At 35.2% G+C, this 23,735-nt stretch overlaps 1 protein-coding gene across 6 annotated transcripts in view; it reads left to right on the top strand.

The window, feature by feature from the left end:
• The window catches only part of KIAA1328, a gene marked incomplete at its 5' end in the record, with an annotated part of 265,288 nt that overhangs the window by 202,789 nt on the left and 38,764 nt on the right, over positions 1-23,735 (top strand). For all 6 annotated transcript variants that reach the window (XM_081078167.1, XM_081078170.1, XM_081078169.1 and 3 more), the window contains one exon: positions 23,269-23,450. In XM_081078167.1, coding sequence (XP_080934293.1) covers positions 23,269-23,450 — 182 coding nt within the window. The remainder of the gene's footprint in view (positions 1-23,268; positions 23,451-23,735) is intronic.

Below are 23,735 nucleotides of genomic sequence, written 5' to 3'. Positions count from 1 at the left end.
TATATAATTTAGGCAGTGATCCCCCCAATTTAGTCTCGTACCCACCTGGCACTATACATAGTTGTTGCAACATTATTGACTGTAGTCTCTATGCTGTGCTTCATAATATCCCCGTGACTACTTTGTAACTACCAATTTGTATTTCTTAATCCCTTTACCTTTTTCACCCAGCTCCCCAACCCCCCTTCCCTCTGGCAAGGATGGATTTGTTCTCTGTATCTGTGAGTCTATTTCTGTTTTGTTTGTTTATTTTGTTCTTTAGATTCCACTTATAAGTGATATCATATGGTATTTATCTTGCTCAGTCTGACTTATTTCACTTAGCATGATACCCTCTAAATCCATCCATGTTGTCGCAAATGATAAGATTTTATTCTTTTTATGGCCAAGTAATATACCACTTCTTTATTCAGTCGTCTATGATTGGCACTTGGGTTCCTTCCATATCTTGGCTATTGTAAATAGTGCTTCAGGGAACATAGAGGTCCATATATCTTTTCAAATTAGTGTTTTGAATTTTTTCAGGTAAATACCCAGAAGTGGAATTGCTGGTTCCTAAGGTAGTTCTATTTTTAATTTTTTGAGGAACTGCCAAACCATTTTCCGTAGTGGCTGCACCAATTTGCAATCCCACAAACAGTGTACAAGTGTTCCCTATTCTCCGCATTCTTACCAACACTTGTTGTCTGTTGATTTATTGATGATAGCCATTCTGACAGCTGTAAGGTGATATCTCATTGTGGTTTTAATTTGCATTTCTCTAATGGTTAGTGACATTGAGCATCTTTTCATATGTCTGTTGGTCATGTGTGTGTCCTCTTTGTAGAAATGTCTATTCAGGTCCTCTGGTGTTGAGTTGTATGAGTTCTTTACAAATTGAGGATATTAACCCCTTATCAGATGTATCATTGGCAAATATCTTCTCCCATTCAGTAGGCTCTCTTTTCATTTTGTTGATGGTTTTATTTGCTGTGCAAAACTATTTAGTTTGATGTAATCCCATTTGTTTATTTTTTTCTTTTATTTCCCTTGCCTGAGGAGATAGATCAGAAGAAGAAAAATAAATCACTAAAAGCAATGCCAGAAAACTGCCTATGTTTTCTTCTAGGAGTTTTATGGTTTTGGGTCTTTACTTTTAAGTCTTTAATCCATTTTTAGTTTATTCTTTCACCTTCTTGGTATAAGAAGGTGGTAGAATTTTAGTTTTTGCATGTATCTGTCCAGTTTTCCCAACACCATTTATTGAATAAACTGTCTTTACCCCACTGTGTGTTCTTGCCTTCTTTTTCATAGATTAAATGATCACATAGGCGTGGGTTTATTTCTGAGCTCTCCATTCTGTTCCATTGATTTATGTGTCTGTTTTTATGCCATTGCCATGCTTTTTTGATTACTATAGTCTTGTATAGTTTAATATCAGATAGCATGATACCCCAATTTTTGCTCTTCTTAAGACTGCTCTGACTATTCAATGTCTTTTATGGTTCCATATAAATTTTAAGATTATTTGTTATATTTCTGTGAAAAATGCCATTGGCATTTTGATAGGGATTGTAGTGAATCTATAGATTGGTTAGTACGGACATTTTCATCATGTTAATTCTTCCAATCCATGAGCACGACGTATGCTTCCATTTATTTGTGTCTTCTTCAATTTCTTTCTTCAGTGTCATAGTTTTCTGAATACAGGTCTTTTACCTCCTTGGTTAAATTTATTCTTAGGTATTTTAATTTTTTTTTGATGCAGTTGTAAATAGCATTGTTTTCTTAACTTTTCCTTTAGACAGTTTATTATTGGTGTATAAAAATGCAAGTAATTTCTGAATATCAATTGTGTAGCCTATTATTTTACTGAATTCATTTATCAGTTCTAATATCTTTTTGATAGAATCTTTGGGGTTCTCTATACATAGTATCGCATCATCTGCAAATAATGACAGTTTCATTATTTGAATGGCTTTTATTTCTTTTTCTTGTCTGAGTGCTGTGGCTAGGACTTCCAGTACTGTGTTGAATAGAAGTGGAGAAAGTGGGCATCCTTGTCCCGCTCCTTAAGGATAATGCTTTTAACTTTTTCCTGTTGAATGTGATGCTAGCTGTGGGATTGTCATATATGGTCTTTATTATGTTGAGATATGTTCCCTCTATTCGAATTTTGCTGAGAATTTTTTATTATAAATGGGTGGTGGATTTTATCAAATGCTTTTTCTGCATCTATTGATATGATCATATGGTTTTTATCTTTCATTTTGTTTATGTGGTGTATCACATTGATTTGCAGACAGTGAACCAACCTTGCAACCCACAAATAAATCCGCTTGATCGTGGTGTATGGTCTTATTAATATATTACTGAATTCAGTTTGCTAATGTTTTGTTGAGGATTTTTGCATCTATGTTCATCAGGAATATAGGCCTATAATTTTTCTTTTTTTTTGTAATGTCTCTGTCTGGTTTTGAAATCAGGGTAATGGTGGCCTCACAGAATGAGTTTGCGAGCTTTCCTTCCTCTTGATTTGTTGGAATAGTTTGAGAAGAATAAGTTTAATTGTTCTTTGAATGTTTGGTGAAATTTACCCGTGAAGCCATCTGGTCCAGGACTTTTATTTGTTCGGAGTTTTTTGATTACTGATTCCATTTCGTTAGTAGTAATCAGTCATTTCAGATTTTCTGTTTCCTCTTGATTCAGCCTTGGAAGATTGTATGCTTCTAGGAATTTATCCATTTCTTCCAGATTGTTCAATTTATTGGCACATAATTGTTCGTAATATTTTCTCATAATCCTTTGCATTTCTGTGGTGTCCTCTGTCACTTCTGTTTCATCTCTGATTTTATTTGTTTGGGTCCTCACTTTTTCTTGATAGTCTGATTAAAGGTTTATCAATTTTGTTTATCCCAGCTCTTGGTTTCATTGATTGTCGCGTCCCACGTGACGAGGGTTGTGGGAAGCGAGGAGGGCGGTGCAGGGTTAAGAAAAGACAGTAGTCATGAATAGAGTTTAAGCAGGGCCAAGGGACCCCCAGTCTCAAGGACTAGATGCCCCGAATCGGGCCTATGCATTAGCTTTTATTAGTTAGGTGAGGAAGTAAAGGAGATAAAGCTTGTCAATCTCAAGATCTGTGAATCGCACACATCATAACAGGAAACTGATTCAAGCCAATCACCCTTGCCTGCAGGCAGCAGAAGCATGAGTCTCAGGATGTTTGTACTTCCCCAAGGGACAAAACCTATATGCATATGAATAGATGGAGAGCACATCATTGAATCTCTTCCCTTGTAGGTTTTGGGAAGGAATGCAGCCACAGAGGAAGAGGCTTTCCTTAGCCTGGGGAAGGTGGGGTGCTGTGCCCACCTCTACGAACCCCATGGGTTCTCCTGTTGGTCCCCACTCGACTGCGCCTGGCTTGAGTTCCCCCCCCCCCCCCCGTGGGGAATCTTACTTTTCATTGTCTGACCAGCCATCTTTCTGGGACCAAACAGGGAGACGTAAGGTGCAAACACAAAGCTGAAGCAAAGTCCCTGAAAGGATCCATCTCATAGACACTCCTTTCTTTGGGGGCAGGTACAAAGAAACAGACGGGTAGGCTGTTGCATGGCCACGATTGATCTTTTGTATGGTTTATTTAGACTCTGTATTGTTTATTTTGTTTATTTCCACTTTGATTTTTATTATTTCCTTCTTTCTGCTCACTTTGGACTTTGTTTATGTTCTTTTTTCTAGGTCCTTTAAGTGTAATGTTAGATTGTTTATTTGAGATTTTTGTTGTTTCTTGAGGTAGACCTGTATTTCTACGAATTTCCCTCTTAGGACTGCTTTTGCACTGTGTCCCATAGATTTTGGGTCACTGTTTTTTTTCCTTTTCATTTGTCTCAAGGTATCTTTTGATTTCTTACCTGATCTCATTGTTGACTCGTTTGTTATTTAGTAGCATGTTATTTAGCCTCCATGTATCTGTGTGTTTTTCAGGGGGGTTTTTGTTTGTTCCTTTGTTTGTTTGTTTTTTCTTGTAATTGATTTCTAGTTTCATGCCATTGTGGTCAGAGAAGATGTTTAATATGACTTCAATCTTCTTAAATTTATTGAGATTTGTTTTGTGGCCTAATATGTGGTCCGTCTTAGATAATGTTCCATTTGCATTTGAAAATAATGTATATTCTGCTGCTTTGGGGTGAAATGCTCTAAAAATATCAGTTAAATCCATCTAATCTAGTGTGTCATTTAAGACCACGGTTTCCTTGTTGATTTTCTGTCTGGCAGATTGGTCCATTGGTGTTAATGGGGTGCTAAAGCCCCCTATGATTGTATTACTATGATTGTATTACTGTTGATCTCTCCTTTTATGTCAGTTAATATTTGCTTTATATATGTAGGTACTCCTATGTTCAGTACATAAATGTTTACAAGTGTCATATCCTCTTGTTGGATTGATCCCTTTATCATTACATTATGTAATGTCCTTCTTTGTCTTTTATTATAGCATTTGTTTTAAAGTCTGTTTTGTCTTATGTAAGTATTGCTACCCCAGATTTTTATTCATTTTCCTTTACATGAAATATCTTTTTTCATCTCTACTTTCAGTCTGTGTGCATCATTCGATCTGAAGTGGGTCTCTCTTAGACAGCATATAAATGGGTCTTCTTTTCTTATCCATTGAGCTACCCTATGTCTTTTGATTGGAGCATTTAATCCATTTACATTTAAAGTGATTATTGATAGATACATAGTTATTGCCATTTTATTATTCATCTTTATGTCCTTTTTCCCCCCTTGTCCTTCTTAAAGAAGTCCCTTAAACATTTCTTGTGGTACTGGTTTGGTGGTGATGAACTCCTTTAGCTTTTTCTTGTCTGGGAAGCTCTTTATCTCTCCTTCAGTTTTGAAATAATAGCCCTCCTGGGTAGAGTAGGCTTTGTTGTAGGCCCTTGCATTTTATCACTTGGAATATTTTGTGCCAATCCCTTTTAACCTGCAAAATTTCTCTTGAAAACTCAGCTGACAATCTTATGGGAGCTCTCTTGTAAGTAATTAGTTGCCTTTCTCTTGCTGCTTTTAGGATTCTGCCTATGTCTTTAATCTTTGCCATTTTAATTGTAATGTGTCTTGGTGTAGGTGTGCTTCAATTCATCTTGTTTAGGACTCTGCACTTCCTGGACTTGTGTATCTGTTTCCTTCTCCAGGTTAGGAAAGTTTTCAGTCATTATTTTTTCAGATTGGTTCTCGATCTCTTGCTTTCTCTCTTCTCCTTTTGGTACTTCTGTGATTGAATGTTGTTACACTTGATGATGTCCCAGAATCTCTTAAACTATCCTCATTTTTTTTATTCTTTTTTTCTTCCTGCTGTTCTGATTGGGTGTGTTATGCTACCTTCTCTTTCAAATCACTGATTCAGTCCTCTGCTTCATCTAGTCTGCTGGTGCATTCATTTCTGTTATTGTATTCTTCACTTCTGACTAGTTCTTTTTTATTGTTTCTATGGTCTTCTTTATGCTTGTTACCTTTTTGTTGAAATTCTCACAAAGTTCTTTGAATATCCTAATAACTGTTGTTTTGAACTCTGTATTTGGCAGGTTCCTTGCCTCCATTTCATTCACTTCTTCTTCTGGAGTTTTCTCCTGTTCTTTCATTTGGGACAAATTTCTTTGTTTCCTCATTTTGGCTGCCTCTCTGTGTTTCTAGGTATTACTTAGGTCTGATACATCTTCCTCTCTTGGCCAGGTGGCTGTTAATGTAGTAGATGCTCTGTGGGGCTCAGTGGAACAGTCTCCCTGGTTACCTGTGCCACGTGCTCCAGGAGTGTCCCTTGTGTGGGTTCTGTGTGCCTCCTTTTATAGTTTACTCTTGATTGCTATTGACATATCAGTGGGTGAGATTGACTCTCAGGATAACTGGCTGTGGAGTTTGGCCACATACACAATTTATGGATGTGCTATGCAAGGGGCTTACCCCGTGGAGCAGGATTTGCCCCCAGCCAGCTCTGGTGCCTGTTGAGACTGCCCTTTGGCTGTGCCACATGTGGGGCCAATTGGGTGGTGCTCTACTGTGGTCTGAAGCCAACCTCAAAGTATGTTGGTTCTGCGGCCTCTTGGGAAGGTCTCTGGTTGCAGGCCCAGGTCAGCCACTGCCTGTGACTGGCTAGGGACTACATAGGAGGAGCTACAAATCAATAAGTGGTTGTTTGCTGCCTGTGCTAGACCTGGAGGTGCATGGGAGAGGCCACATTGCGAAACAAAGATGTCTGCCACCAGTACCAGGCCTGGGGTAGCTCCATAAAAAGCTCAGGGCACCTCAGGGTCTGCTGTCACCTGCTGGCTCCTGTAAGGCTCAGCCACTGATAGAGCCTCATGTGGTACATGAGTTGGGTGAGGCAGGGTCTCAGGGAGTCACCAGGGTGGAACAAGTGGTGGTCACCAGGTGAATGTGTAAATTTTGGTTTGGTGCCAGTGCTGAGTGCAGAGCTACTCAGCAATGTCTTAGAACACACCAAGGCCAGCCACCACCCTCCCAAGGCGAATAAACCCCTGAGAGTTTTCCAAGAAAGAGTGCAGTGTGGACAGGGCTGCATGCTCACTGAGAAAGTGCCTCCATTGTTGCACGAGTTGGGTGAAGTGGGGTCCCAGCGAGTCACCAGGATAGAGTGAGCAGAATTCACCAAGCCAATTCAGATTCAGATTTGGCCGTGTTGGGGAGGGCTCAACACAGGAAATATGGTGCCAGCCTACTGGCTGCACAGGAGGAGAATTCTCCACTGGGAAAATGGCATCTGTCCCTCCAGTCTTCACCTTGAAGCCACACAACTCAGTCTCTCCCTGTATGTCTCTGATGCTTCCTGAGTCATTGTCCCTCCTCTGGATCTCAGGGTGAATGCCTGTGAACTAATAAGTCTGTGCACAGGCCCTTTAAGAGGATGTCTGGGTTTCCTGCAGCCTTTTTCACCCAAGCAGTGGGAATCCCGTTGTTTTTCCCAGCCAGATGTTGTGAGTGCTCCTCATTCCAGCATTGGTACTTCAGGCTGGGGAGCCCAGTGTGGGGCTGGGGTCCCTCACTCCTCTGTGGGGGACCTCTGTGGCCAAGATGACCCTCCCAATTCTCAACTACCACACACAGGTGTTGGACTGACCCGTTTTGTATCTCTACCCCTCCTACCAGTCTCCATGTGGCTTCTTCTTTATATCCTTAGTTATAAAACTAAGTTATAAAATTAAGTTATAAAACTTAATTATAAAACTTCTGTTCAGCTAGACTTCAGATGGTCCTCCAGGTTGATTGTTCAATAATTTAGTTGTAATTTTAATGTGGTCTTGTGAAGAGGCAAGCACAGCATTTTTCTTCTCTGCCATCTTGGATCTTTGGAATATTTCATTTTTGAAATTCCTTGGTCTTAGAATATTTTGTCCTGATTGGCAGGTCCATATCTGGGAAATATGAAGATTTAGTTGGGATGTTTAAGGAAATTATTTTTAAGAGTTCTGAAAAGTAGAGTTGTGGGCCATCTGGCTTCACATTCATTGGTAGCCAAGTATGCACAGGAATGGTAACTAGAAACTCTCCCAACACAAGAAACCATGAATTATTTCGTCTGAAGTAGCAGGTGGAATTTAAATACTAGGTTTTGGGACTTTCTTTTCCTACTTGTATCACTTAGCACATCAGTGGATCCATAATATTCCATTTACAAACCATTTTTTGCTAGATTGATTCATTGAGGTGAACAGCTAACACAAGTAAAAATCCATCACCACATCCCTGCATATTTCAAAATGAATTTAGTTGGTGTTAAATGCGCATTTGTTTTTATTGTCCCAAAGATTGGATTTTTCCTCTAGTAAAGCAGAACAATATATGCATAATATATATTTATATAATACATATATGGTTTTCTAACTTAAGCGGTACATAAAAATTAGTAAATAAGGCCCCATTAAAAATACCTATAATGTAAGTAACATGAGTCCCAGTAGCATTTCTAATGTCCATTAATGCTTATTCTGAGGATCAGAGCTCATTTTACTGAGCCATTTAGTCAAACCGTGTGATTATTTAGAAAGTTAATTCATGCATACTAAAATCTAGCTTAAGTAATGCAGAGGGTAGGAGGTAAAACTCTATGGAGATGATAGTCCTTTTTGTTATTTAATGATCAGCCATAATTAACTTGCAAATTTGAAATAATTAGAACAAATTAAAGGTATTTAACTTTGCCTCCCTAAAGAAAAATTCAAATTGCACCAAATGCAGCTTTAAATTATTCAAATCTCAGAGGTCTAGGCTAGATTTTTTTTTATAATGCCTTTTCTATGATGAGAATACCAATCTGCTTTTTGTCATAAGGCATCCTATCAAGTAAGTGTTCTTTGTGTTTAATAAATGACAGCTATTCTTCTTTGTAAAAGTATTCCAGTCTCCCAAGACTACATCAGCATTTCCGTGGCATTTTAATTCAATAAAACAAAAGGTTAATGTTTTTCTACTTTTTAAAGAATGCAAATACAAGTGCTATTCAATTGGTTCTGAATGACATTTAAATTTTGCCATTTAAGCTCAGACAGACTATCGCGATATGAGATTTGGGCAGTATAGAAAAGTTCAAGGAGCTTTGGATTATTAAAATTTTATGGAACTTGAAGAACTGAAAATATTTTCCTTTCCTCATCCTAAATCAGGGCTACTCAGAGTTTTTCATCTAGTATTTTGTAATTTCTATCCAATAAAATGTGGAGATATCATTCAATAAAATCTTAGTAACTTAAGAGTGACTTAAACAGTGTGGCAGTCCTAAATGCCATGAGTTCAACCTCTTCTTTTTTTTGCTGTCTTTATTTTGATCATTTTACCATTACTTTACCAGCTCCAATAAATGCTAAATAAGAATAACAAAACTATTCCTAATAATTTCATTACGTCAATGAGTGACGTTGCCCTATATTAGTCATAGCTCTTCAGTGAATTCTGTATACATTTTTATCTAGACTGTATGAAGTTCTAATCTGATCATCTGACTTTATGGTGCTTCTCACAGTGGATGAATGGTTACAAAGTATGCTGTCAGTGAATGTTTGTTCAGTCTAGTATCTGGTTCTATGTAGTTTTGGAAATAACATACAGTTATTAATTTTGATACAGCAGTATATAGAGAAATTTCTTTGATAAAATTTTTGTGCTGTTTTTTTTCAAGTTTATTTTTCAGTCAACTTTGTTGAAATTTACATTTAATAAAATACATGCGTCAAGTTTGACAATATACCCATGTAACTAATACCCCAATTAATATAGAAAGAATCCATCACCCCAGAATGTACTTTGTGCCACTTTGCAGTAAGCCTCCAACCCCCACAAACCTCTGGCCCAGGCAACCATGAATTTGATTTCTCTCATGTAAGATAGCTTTGCATGTTCTAAATCTTCATATAAATGAAATCATAGTGTATGCGTGTGTATGACATCTTTTACTCACCATATGTTTTAGAGATTTATGCATGTTGCTCCATGTTTTTTAGTCCATTACTTCTTTATTCTTGAGTAGTAGTTCATTGTATAAGTATACGACAATTTTTTTTATCCGTTTGTTGATGGACACAGATTGTTTCCAGATTTGGGCAGGAGAAAAAAAAGTGAGCTGCTATAAACATCAGAGTTTATATTTTGGATATAAAACCTTCATGAGATACGTGTATTGTGAATGTTTTCTCTCAGTGTATGACATGCCTTTTTATTTCCTTAATGGTGTTTTTGAAGAACAGGGTTTTTTATTGATAAAGGTTAAAAAGGTATCTCCTATGTTTTCTTACAGTAGTCGTATAGTTTTCACTTTTACAATTAAATCTGTGATTTATTTCAAATACATTTTTCTATGTAGTGTGAGGTAGAGCTCAAGGTTCATTCTTTTTCTATATGGATATCCAGTTATTCTGGCACCACTTGTTAAAACACTACTTTTTCTTCATTGAATTGCCTGATGCCTTTTCAAAAGTCAATTAGACACACACACACACACACACACACACACACATTTATGGATTTCTGTCCCATTGATCTATATATCCATTGTTATGTCAGTGTCATGCAGGCTGGATTACTTTAGCTTTGTAATAAATATTGAAATCAGATCTTATAAGTCTTCCAGCTTTGTTTTTCTTATTAAAAATTCTTTTAACTATTCTGTTATAGGTTCTTTACATTTTAGATTTAGTTTATCAATTTCTACTAAGGAAGTGGAATTATGATGAGATCAATTTTGGAAGAATTATCCTAAAAATATTGTTTTACAGTTCCTGAACATGGTATATCTCTACATTTATTTAGGTCTTTTTAAACTTAACTCAGTAAAGCCATGTAGTTTTTTGTGTAACAGTCTGTAGTTTCTTGTGTAACAGTCTTCCAGCTTTCATTTAATTGATTGGCGGTATATAGAAAGAGTACTTCTTTTTTAATATTTACCTTGTATACTGTACTCTTGCTAAATGCACATATTCCAGTAAGGTTTTTTGTGTGTGTTGTGTGTTTGTTTTTTGTAGAATAATAGCTTAATTTATGCTTTTCTAAGTTTTTTTGTCTTTTGTTTCTTATTCTTGACTTATTGCATTGGCTGGAACTTTCAATACATCATTGAACAGAAGTGGTTAAAAAGATATCTTTGCTTGTACTCAAGGAAAAGGCAGTCAATAATTCACCAATAAATATAATGTTAAATATAGATTTTTGTTAGGTGCCCTTTATCAGATTGAAGTAAGTTACCTTTTATTCCTAGTTTGCTGAGAGTTTTTGTCAGAATTTTGTCAAATATCTTTTCTGCATTTATTGATATTATCATATGGTTTTGCTCCTTTATTCTTTTAATGTGAAGATTTACATAAATTTATTTTTTAACATAAGCCAACATTACATTTTGGAAAAATACTCATTTGGCCATGATGTGGTATCTTTTATATATTGCTGGATTTGATTTGCTAATATTTCATTGAGAATTCTTGTATCTATGTTCATGAGGGATACTAGTTTGTAATATTTCTGTATTATAATACCTTAATCAGGCTTAGGTATCACATGGTAACAAAATGAGTTCCTTCTCTATTTACTGAAAGCTTATTAAGATTATTAACATATCTTCCTTAAATATGATAAAACTTATCATTGAAACCATCTGATCAGTTTTCTTTGTGGCACTGTTTTGATTATGAATTCAATTTCTTCAATAGATCTGAGGATGTTTATATTTTCTGTTTCTTGAATCAGTTTTAATAAGTTATATTTTTTAAGAAATGTGTATATTTTATTTCAGTTCAGTTATTGAAGATAGTGGCATAAAGTTGTTTATGAAATACTCTGAATATTCTTTTACTCTCTGTAGTATCTATAATGATATCCCCTCTCTGATTATGATATTCGTAAATTGAGTTTTCTCTTTTTCTTGGTCTGTCTTGGTAGAGATTTATAAATTTTATTAATATATTCAAAGGGCCAACTTTTGTGTTTATTCTATATTTCTATTGTTTGTCTATTTCATGGATTTATACTCTTTGTGTTTCCTTCCTTCTTACTTTATATGTAGTTTGCTTTTCTTATTGTAGCTTCATAAAATGGAATATTATATCATTGGTTTTAAACTGTTCTTCTTTTCTAATGTAGGCATTTGTTATTTTCCCTGTAAGCACTGTTTCTGTGTCCCTCAAATTTTGATATGTTGTATTTTCATTATCTTTCATTTCAAAATATTTACTAATTTCTCATTTGGTTTCTTTTTTGACCTATGGGTTATTTAGAAGTGTATTGCATATCTTCCAAATACTTGAGATTTTTTTTTTAAGTATCTTGTTTTTTATTGTTAATGTAATTTCATCTTGGTCAGATGAAGCTTATATGCTCTATAAGCTTTCATTCTTTTGAAATGTGTTGAAATTTATTTTAAGGCTCAACATATGACCTATTTTGGACCATATTTCATGTGTACTTTTAAAACTGTGTACTCTGTTGTTGAGTATAATGTTCTGTACATGTAAATTAAATCAGATTGATTAATAGTGTTCAGTTCTTCTGTAGCCTATTAAATTTTTGTCTTTTTTTCTTATCAATTGGTAACAAAGGGATGTTAACATCTTTAGATATGATTGTGATTTTCTCTACTTTTTCATTTAGTCTTTAGTCAGTTTTGCTATGTGTATTTTGAAACTCTGTTTTAGATGAATACGTACTTATGTTTGTTATGTGTGTCTGATGATTTCCCCTTTAATCACAATAAAATATTTTAATCATGATGAAATATTTCTCTTTATGTCTGGTAGTACTTTTTATCTTAACATTTACTTTATTTGGTATTATACAACTACTCCAGTCTTCCATCTGTACTGCTTGCATTCCATATCTCCTTCCATCCTTTTTTATCAACCTATTTATTCTTTTATATTTAAAGTGTGACTCGTAAACAAAACATGGTTTGGGTTCTGCATTTTTCTCTAGTCTGATAATCTCTCCCATTTGATTTCACTGTTTAATTCATTTCAAATTAATTGTTGATACTGTTGGATTTAATTGTTGATACTGTTGGAAAATGCCTAACATTTTCCTTTTTTTGTTTGTTTTTGTTGTCCTTTCTATTAATCCCATCTATTCGTTGTTTGTCTGTTTCCCCTTCTTTGACTTTCTTTTGGTGGTGGGGTGGGGAGGAGAATAATTAAAAAAATTGTTCAATTTTTCTGTTTTACTTCCTCTATTATTTTATTAGGTATACAGTTTTGCATTTTCTCTAGTGATTTCTACAGGAATTACCATATGCTTCCCTAATTTATTAAAGTCTATGTGATGCTAATATTGTGCCATTTTATTTAGAATGTAAGAAATAAAATGGCTGTATAGGTATATTTACCATCTCATAGTACAGTATTATCGTTTTTGCTTTAAATATTCATGTATCTTTTAATGACATTAAGAGAATAATACAGGCTTTTATATTTATTCACATGTGTACTATTTCTGATACTCTTCATTTCTTTCTGTAGATCGAGATTTCCATTTGGTGTCATTTTCCTTCAACCTGAAAAGCATCTTATTATTTTTTGTAGTGCAGGTCTGCTGCCAACAAATTTTCACTATCTTTATTTATCTGAAAATGTTATTTTTCCTTTAGTTTTGAAAGATATTATCATGAGACAGAATTCTAGGATGACAGTTTTTGTTTTTGTTTTTTGAACACTTAAAAAATATTGTTCCGCTTTCTCCTGGCCTTCATTATTCTGATGAGAAGTTAACTGTAAATATCATTATTCTTCCCTTTGTAATTGACATTTTTATCTCTTTTTCAGGATTCTCTTTATGTTTGGTTTCTAATAGTTTGATTTTGATCTGTTGGTCAGTTTTTCTCAAATTTGGGAAATATTCTGCCATTATTTCTTTAAAAGGTATTTTTTTCAAACAATTTTTCTACCCCATTTTCAATCTTATCTCCTTCTGCACTTCATTTGTGTTTGTTAGACAGCTTAATATTGTCTCTAAAATCCCTGGGACTCTGATCATTTTTCTTCGACGTTTTTCTCTGTGTTCTTCAAATTGGGTCATTTCTATTGATTCTGCCAGAAAATTTACTTACTCTTTGATCTTTCGTATCCATTTTCCTATTTTTATTTCAATCACTGTGATTTTTCAGCTCTAGAATTTCCATCTGGTTCTTTTTTTTTTTCTTCATTTTTTTTTTCTTAATACATCATGGAGATGGATCTATTTCAGTATGTTTTTTTTTTAATTAATTTTATTGGGGTGAAAATTGTTAGTAAATTTACATAGATTTCAGGTGTACAATTCTGTATTACATCGTCTATAAATCCCATTGTGTGTTCACCACCCAGAGTCAGTTCTCCTTCCATCACCATATATTTGATCCCCTTTACCCTCATCACCCACCCCCCACCCCCTTACCCTCTGGTAACCACTAAATTATTGTCTGTGTCTATGAGTTTTTGTTTCTCGTTTGTTTGTCTTGTTCTTTTTGGTTTATATACCACATATCAGTGAAATCATAGGGTTCTCTGCTTTTTCTGTCTGACTTATTTCACTCAGCATTATTCTCTCGAGATCCATCCATGTTGTCACAAATGCTCCTATATCATCTTTCCTTAACGCCGAATAGTATTCCATTGTGTATATGTACCACAACTTCTTTATCCATTCATCTATCGAAGGACATTTTGGTTGTTTCCATGTCTTGGCCACCGTAAACAAAGCTGCAATGAACATTGGCGTACACGTGTCTCTATAGAGAAATGCTTTTATATTTTTGGGGTAGATACCCAGGAGAGCAATTGCTGGGTCATATGGTAATTCTATTCGTAATTTCTTGAGGAACCTCCACACTGCCTTCCATAGCGGCTGCACCAGACTGCATTCCCACCAACAGTGTATGAGAGTTCCTTTTTCTCCACAGCCTCTCCAACACTTGTTACTATTTGTTTTGTTGATGAAAGCCATTCTGACTGGGGTGAGGTGATATCTCATTGTGGTTTTCATTTGCATTTCTCTGATGATTAGCGATGTTGAGCATTTTTTCATATGTCTATTTGGCATTTGTAACTCCTCTTTGGAGAAATGTCTCTTCAGGTCCTCTGTCCATTTTTCAATTGGGTTGTTTGTTTTTTTGTTGTTGAGTTTCATGAGTTCCTTGTATATTTTGGATATTAGCTCCTTATCAGAGGAACTGTTTGCGAAAATCTTCTCCCATTCAGTTGGTTGCCTCATTATTTTGTCAATAGTTTCTTTTGCTGTGCAGAAGCTTTTCAGTTTCATATAATCCCATTTGTTTATTTTAGTTTTTACTTCCATTGCCTTTGGAGTCAAATTCATAAAATGCTCTTTGAACCCAAGGTCCATAAGTTTAGTACCTATGTTTTCTTCAATGCAGTTTATTGTGTCAGGTCTTATGCTTAAGTCTTTGATCCATTTTGAATTAATTTTGGTACATGGTGACAGATAGCAGTCCAGTTTCATTCTTTTGCACGTAGCTATCCAATTCTGCCAGCACCATTTATTGAAGAGGCTGTCTTTCCTCCATTGTATGTTTTTAGCTTCTTTGTCAAAAATTATCTGTCCATATTTATGTGGTTTTATTTCTGGGTTCTCAATTCTATTCCATTGGTCTATGTGTCTGTTTTTCCGCCAATACCAAGCTGTTTTGATTATTGTAGCCCTGTAGTACAAGGAAAAATCAGGGAGTGTGATACCTCCAGTATTGTTCTTTTTTTTTAATATTGCTTTGGCTATTCGGGGTCTTTTGTGGTTCCAAACAAATCTGATGATTTTTTGTTCTATTTCTTTAAAAAATGCCATTGGGATTTTAATGGGGATTGCATTAAATCTGTATATGGCTTTGGGTAATATGGCCATTTTAACTATGTTGATTCTTCCAATCCATGAGCACGGAATGTCTTTCCATTTCTTTGTGTCTTCTTCAATTTCTTTCAAAAACGTCTTATAGTTTTCAGCATATAAATCCTTCACATCCTTGGTTAAGTTTATTCCTAGGTATTTTATTCTTTTTGCTGCAATTGCAAAAGGAATTGTTTTTTTCTATCTCTTTTTCTGAGATTTCATTGTTGGTATATAGGAAAGCAATGGACTTTTGTACGTTGATTTTGTAGCCAGCAACTTTACTGTATTCATTGATTGTTTCTAATAGCTTTTTGGTGGAGTCTTTAGGGTTTTCTATATATAGCATCATGTCATCTGCAAAGAGTGACAATTTAACTTCTTCATTCCCAATTTGGATGCCTTTTATTTCTTTCTCTTGCCTGATAGCTCTGGCTATCAATTGATGCAGAAAAAGCATTTGATAAGATACAACATCCATTTATGATTAAAACACTTACTAAAATTGGTATAGAAGGAAAATACCTCAACATAATAAAGGCCATATACGACAAGCCCTCAGCTAATCTCATAATTAATGGTGAAAAGCTGAAGCCCTTTGCTCTACGTTCAGGAACACGACAAGGTTGTCCCCTATCACCTCTGCTTTTCAACATAGTGTTGGAAGTCCTCGCCATCTGGTTCTTTTTTTGAGTTTCTATCTCTGCTGAGACTGACTGTTCACTCACTAAGACCATGTTTTCCTTTATGTCCGTCAACATATTTATAGTAACTAATTTAAATAGTCTTTACCTGCTAAGTCCAACATCTGGGCCATCTTTGGTTGATTTTAATTGATTGAATTTTTTTTTCTTAACTATGGCTCACATTTCCTTCTTTCTTGTGTCTGGCAATTTGTATTGTATCCTTGATATCATGGATGACACATTTAGAGAAGTGGATTTTATTATCATTCTCTGAAAAGTGTTGATTTTTACACTTCTCAGTAATTTAATTACCTGCTAGTTTGGTTATATGCTTTGTGAGGGCAGATCTCTGGAAAGCCCAAGGTATGTCCCAAGCCTCTAAAAATTGGTGAGATACAATCTCCAAACTTTGCTCCCTGTATATTTTATCATAGCTTGATTTTAGGCTTTATTGGTGGTCTACAGTAAACCTTTCTCTAGGATATGGACTTTCTGGTGGCTCAGCTGAAGTCTGGGACATTAACAACACCTCTCTATTCTATACCAGAACTCTGCATCTCTCCAGTCTGTAATTTGTAGTATTTCTATGTTTCTATTCTGCTTTCAACCTTGTAGCACCCACTTTTGGGTAAGTCTTGCAGTGAAAAAGAAATACAAGCAATAGAGAAAATCTACAAAGCTAAAAGTTGATTCTTTGAAAATGTGAGTAAAATTAACAAGCTTTTTCAAGATGATCAACCTACTGTAGAGAGAAAAACAAATTATCAGTATTAGGAATGAAAAAGAAGACATCACCCTAAACTCTAACAGTATTTTTTAAAGTAATTAACGACCATTATGAATAGTTTTTTGCAAGCACATTTGACAAACTAAATGATATAAACTCCTTGAAATTGACAATATACCAAAAAAGTAGAAAATATGACTAGTGCTATATCTGTTAAAGAAATCTAATTTCTAATTAAGAAACTTCCCCAAAATAAAATTACAGACCTGTAAGCCTTCACTTATGAATTCTACCCAACATCTGAAGAAGAAATAATATCAATCTTACACAGATTCTTTCGGAGACTAGAGCAGGGTTTCTTAGCCTTGGCAATGTTGACAATTTGGACAAGATAATTATTTTTTTGTAGGGATGCTATTCTATGCATTGTTCAATGTGCATTATGTAAATCTTCTATCCATAGAGGCTAGAACACAATTGAACACACCCCTGCAATTGTGACAATGAAAAAACTCCCCAGATGTTGCTAAATGTTCTATGTGGCAAAATCCTCTCCTTCCACCCCACTTGAGAGCCAATCGATTAGAAGAAAGAACTTTTCCCAACTCTTTTTGTGAGACCTAAACAAAGTAAAAGTATTAGAAGAAAAGAAACTTATAGATCAGTCTTCCTCATGAACATAAGTACAAAAGTTCCTTAACAAAATATTAGCAAATTAAGTCCAGAAATATATAAAAAGAGCAACCCAGCTTGAGTGAGTAGAATTTATCCCAGGACTACAAAGTTGGTTAACATTTGAGAATCAATTTGCCATTATTAACATAATAAAGGAGAAAAACATCCTCTCAAATAGATGCAGAAAAAGCATTTAACATAACTCTTCTAATGCTCATTTATTATAGGAAAAAATATGACCTCTCATCAAACTAGAAATCTCCTAAAGGGTATGAACACACGTACATCTCTAATGATTAATCCTTTTAGGAACAAAGTAAGGATGTAACCATTTCTATTCAACATTGTATTGGAAGTCCTAGCTAGTGTGATTAGACATGAAAAATATTGGAAAGAAATAACTAAAACTGTCTTTATTCTCAAGCAACATGACTCTACTTAGAAATATCCTAAAAAACCTATAGAAACAACTACTAAAATTATTAAGTGAATTTAACACACAGAATTCAAGATCAAGTTCAACGTATAAAAATTAATTTCAGTTATGTATATATAGCAATTAGCTATCCTATAGCAATAGAGATAAAACAGAAATTAGAATATAAAAGTTGCATTTACAGCAACAATTAAAGCCATCAAACACCTACGAATAATTTAACAAAAAGTGTACAAAATCTCTACATTAATAATTACAAAATACTGCTGAGATAAATTTAAGAAACTTAAATAAATGGAAAAAGCGATATACTGTGTTTTTGGATTGGAACACTCAAGATTGTAAAGATACTAAATTTTTTTAGCTCAGATTCAATGCTGTTTCATTCAAAATATCAGCATATTGTAATAAAAATTGCCAAACACTCTGAAATTGATATGGAAATGTAAAGGGCCTAGAATAGCAAAGTCAATCTTTTCAATTTAGAAGAAGAATAAATTAAAAGACTTATGCAACTTAATTTTAGGTATGTAAATTAAAGTTATGTAATCGATACGAGTTGGTATTAACCTTAAGACAGATAAATAGATTCAGTGGAAGAAAAGAGGGTCCAGAAATAGACCCACACACTCATATGTTCAGGTGCCAAGCAATTCTGTGAAAAAAAGAAAGTCATTTAAACAAACAATGCTGGATATACTGAATACAGATATGAAAAAATACTAGCCTTGACCCCTGTCTCACATCATACCCTAAAATTAATTTGATCATGGGGTACTAGAGCCTGATCCACAGAGAAGGGCAGCATGGCAAGGATATCAGACCTTGTGCTGGGTGGGCACTGTACTGGTGGAGGGTGTTGGAGCTTGGACATTGAATTGATTTCCAGTCTGCTGCATCCTCCTAGTAAAATCCTAACCGTGGAGCAAGCTCTCAGCCTGCCTTCTCTGCTTTCACATCTTAACTCTAACACAAATTTATGATTTCTGATTGTTAGACCTTCAACATTGCAGGACAGTCTGTTCCTTGTTTTGGTCATTTTTATCTTGAATTCCCTCAATACATACTCCACACCTTCACCTCTCTCAATACCCATTTCTCTCACTCATAAGGATAATTTAACCTTTTTCTTCACCAAGAAAATTGGAAGTGAGGCATATACTTCCTCAACGGTCTCTCAACCCCACCACCCAAAAGTCAGTCAGTCAACTAGCAAAAAGTGACAGTTATTGATCCAACTGCCTTCTTGAAATACCTTCCCAAATATCTCATAGGCACCTCAAGTTGCATTTAATTTCTCCCACCCTCCGCCAAGCTTCTTTGTATTATCCACCCAAAATTCTGTCAGTCACCCTCCCACACACACACTTTTCACATTCAAACCCTCATCAGGTTTTGCCAATTTTAAATCCTAAATATGTTTTTAAAAGCTATTTCCTATCCATTCCTACTATTGCTTCTCTGTTTCAGACCCCCATCATCTCATCAGAGCTGTTTCAGCAGGCTTCTGACGCATCCAGCTTCTTGCAGTCTGTTCTCAAAATGATGCCAGAGTAATTTTTCATAAATTCAAGTTGAATCATGTCATTTTTCCCCTTACAGCCCTTCAATGACTGCCTTGCCTACAAGGTAGAGTTCAAGTCCCTTGACATGAGAAACCAAACCTTTTATGACCTGACCTTTCCTTATCTGTCCAGCTTCACTTCCACTTCTGCCTATATAATGCTATAATAATACCAAACTATTTAATTTGTCCAAGATATATGATGGAGTTTTACCAGTAGGTGTATTTGCTAGTACTGTTTTCTTCTGCCGTCCGTCCTTCTTTATCCCCTGCTGAACTGCCAAGATTTAGTTTAAATGTTTCAGGAATTTCCCTTCAGTTATGCAGATAGAGTTAGGTGCCCTACCTTTGTGTTCCCATAACAACTTATGTATCCCTGAATAATAGCATTTATCATACCACATTTTCAATGGCACTGAGTAGTATTATACTTTCCATCTGTGTCTCCACCATTAAGATCATTTTGAGAACAGGAACCAGCTCTTTGTATACCTATTGTTCGTATACCCAGCACCCAGCACCCAGCACATACCAAGTCCTCGCATTTGTTTCCATGTTGGCCCTCCCCAGCCCCATAGCATATTATCCTGCCGTGGAGTATGTCCTCAATACATAGCTGATGAACATGAAAATGAATGATTGGTTTGGCAATTCCTAAGGAAACCAGAAGTTGAGACAACTGAAGCTTTTCATATGAGCGACAGGGAGAACAGTGATATCCTTAAATGAGAATGGAAACAGATGGGAGAACTAGTTTCAAGATAAAGATTATGCATTACTTTAACGTGAGTTGGTTTGGAAGGTATAACAAGACATCCCTTTGCAGCTTTTCAGCAGATACTTGATCAGGTCAGCAGTTTTGGACAGCACTGTGGGCTGGACAAGTCTATTTAGAAATCGCAATCGAAGATACAATGGTGTGACAGGGATCCCTGAGAAAGTGCTAAGAGTTCGGAAGAGAAGGAGGACAAGAACGGAATCTTCAGGAACGCCTTGCATTTAGAGGGTAGGAAGCAGAAGAGTTCCCAGTGAAGGAATCGGAGTAGAAGCCTTGTACGACTAGGAATAATATAGATATTATTGATATTAAGATAATGTATTATGAAGTCCAAGGGAAAAGTTTTAAGAAAGTAGTCGATTGCTGGGAAGTGATCTAGTGAGAAGCAGGACTGTTGAAAGAGAAAAGACCAGTAGATTTGTTCTTTAATAAATAGTTTTAGCAGGTGTGTCTGTTAAAATTACTTAGTCCTTTCTAGACGTTTGGCAGAGAAGGGAAGGAGAGAGCAGACGGTCATGTAAAGGAGATGGTGAAAGTGTTTGGTTTTTAATTCTAAAAGTACATGCCTATGTAAACATTCATAAATATATGAAGTAAATTATAAAAGTCTTTCCCTCAGTCACCCTATTTCTACTTCTTTCGTTTGGTTTTTAACTATTCAGAACTTTAAAAAAAACTATATTTTTATTCTTTAAAAAATGATGCACATTATACATTTTATTATTACAAATTGCTTTATTTTTCTTACTAGTATGTCATGAAGTTTCTCCATAATAGTATAGATAATTATGTCCCTAATTCTTTTTCATGACTAAATAGTACTCTTTACGATGGATATATCATAGTTTATTTATTCTCCTATTGAATGATTTTCACCTTCAGTTTTTCACTATTAAAAATAGTTCTGAAATGATCATGCTTACACAAATATTCTCATGCTATTGTTTATGTAATTCTATGGGATAACTTCTTCAAAGTAGAATTGTTAGGAGGGTAAGTGCGTTTCTATTTTGTATTGACAAATCACCCACAAAAGGGCCATACCAATTTTCATTTCCTCCAGTAGTGTGTTAAAATGCTCTTGTTCCACATTCTTGCTGACACTGAGTATTATTATACTTTCCCACTTAAGAAAAGAGATTTTGGTTTTAGGTTCAGGTTTTAATTTTTAATGGAAAGTCTGATCTGGTTTGTAATTCTAGGAAAGAATCCAGTTAAGAAGAGGAGGAGTTTAGTTTGTAAGTTATAAGAAAAACAGATGATTGACAGGCTGTAGTCACAGAGGGCATGGGTCAAAATGGTGTCAGGGTATGAATGAAAGGTATGATTTTCTTCTGAGATATTGAGAGGAATAGTAGATAGGTAAAGATGGAAATAAATACAAATGAAAGAAGGAATTTTTATATAGTCATCTTTATTTTAGGGAAATTAGAAACCACGTCCCTCTTGAGATAGAGGATTACTAAACTAGTGTTTGGAATAAGCGTACAGAAAAGCTGTGTAAAATGGAGCAAAGAATCAGGAATCAATCGGTATTGGGAGTGATCAACATTGGCTAGTATTGGGAGCTCAGCTGAGCTGACAATGAATGAATTTGGGAGAAGCAAGTAGTCTCGGTCACATTAACTTTTCTGTAAGAACAAGCAGAGATGTAGTTGTTGGACTTCTCTGGGTTTGAGGCTTCTGGGTTGAGGTACATTTGTCTTACATTCACAATGTAGTAGTTTTATTCTTCTATTTTCCTATCCCATGAATAGAAGTTATATGAGCAAAGATACACGTGCACCAGTGGGTCCACATGGGAAATTGATCCCTGGGTTCTGGTAAAAAAAAAAAAAAATTAAGAGTATGAATTTAATACATTGCATTATGCCCATATAAAATACTGCTAATATTAGGTTGATGCAAAAATCATTGCGGTTTTTCCAATTACTTTGAACCTTTTAAACCACAATGACTTTTGCACCAACCTAATAGTTTTTGTTTCTTTATATCACTTTGAACATAAAGCCATTTAATCTCTTGGTTTTATTAATAAATTACAATATGAGCTGACATTACTAAAACTTCTGATCAATACAAATAGAAACCCAGTGACTTTGATGCATTTACATGATTTGAATTCTGGTCCAGGGCCACCTGGGATTCATAATGGAGCCAGTAGTACTCGGTCAACCCTTTCTTGTCTGGAGATTACCTCTGCTTCTGGGGAATTTAAACATCTTAATTTATAGAATCTTGCTTTTTGAGTAAATTTTCTTCACTTTAATTTTCTTCACTTTAATTTTCACATTGTTTATGGGCATGGAGAAGACAAAACCAAAGTGTCATGAGTCTATGGTGAACTTAAGTTAGAAGGAAGAGGCTGGGGAAATAGTAAGCAATATACATCAGAACATTACTCGCTAAAAAATAAAATGTTATAAGAGGAAATGCGCTAAGGTAGGAACACAGTTTGTTAGAGAGAAAAACATATGTACATATGTTTATTCTCATTAAAATTCCTTTTATTCCATATTTACTTTGTTGACTTTATAACAAAATTATGTGAGAACACAGACCAAGTAGAAGACACATGTATTGTACTACTCTTTATATTCTCCATACATAATAAATACTGTAATGGTTGAAAATGAGAAACACAAGTGCATTTTAAAATGGGTGATATTTTAATCCCTAATGTTCATTTTTGGTACTTGGAAACATTTTAGTTATGCAGATCTTGTTTTCATATACTTTTTACTTCTACAGATATTCTGGTTCTTAGTCATACCCTGTGGCTTTATTAGCAGTTTCATGGGTCTGCGTCTCATTTTGCCAACTCCAAATGCAGGCTTTTTGAGGACAAAGACCATTTCTTCTCCAAAATTATTGTGGCAGGACCCAAAATAGACCTTCAGTAAAAATTATTTAAATGGTACCTCAATAAAAAATAAGAACAAAAAGAAAATTTTTACTGCCATGAATTGCATTTCAACTCATGCTGAATTCTATGCCTTTGTGTGATCTGTACACTGTCTATGCAGTCTGCAGCTCATTCGTATTTGTCCTTTTCAGTTTGTTAAAGTCAAAATGTGATGGCTGGCTCCTCGGAACATCGTCACCCATCAAAAAGTACCAAGAGTCCTCTAACAGTGGAGAGAATAAAAGGGAGAAGAAGACAGTTGGGTTTCAGTCACATAGAGAAGATGATGCCCTGTGGACATGTCAAAAGAAAGATACAGATGAATCCCAAAGAGGTAAGCTTGCATCTATAGTAGTAAAATGAGAAGCTGTTGGGGGCAGGTGGTTGCTGGTTGTTGCTAGCCATGAACTCCAGATGATTTTCTACAGTTCAGAGCAAGAGTTAAGTACCTTACAAGTGAACGTGTGCCTGCAAGGCCAGAGGTAGCAGAGCTAGCTCAGCGAATTACATCAGCGTTTCTCTCAGAACACGCACATGAGAAACTATCCAGTTTGTTCCTCTCTTGGAAACAGCAAACTGGAAAAATTATTCCCTAGTAAGTATGGTCATAGACACAAAA

The sequence above is a fragment of the Rhinolophus hipposideros genome (genome assembly GCF_964194185.1).
Source record: "Rhinolophus hipposideros genome assembly, chromosome: 17".
In the NCBI taxonomy this organism is placed as follows: domain Eukaryota; kingdom Metazoa; phylum Chordata; class Mammalia; order Chiroptera; family Rhinolophidae; genus Rhinolophus; species Rhinolophus hipposideros.
The sequence above is the reverse complement of the archived record's forward strand: the minus strand, read 5'-3'. Positions and strand labels throughout refer to the sequence as shown.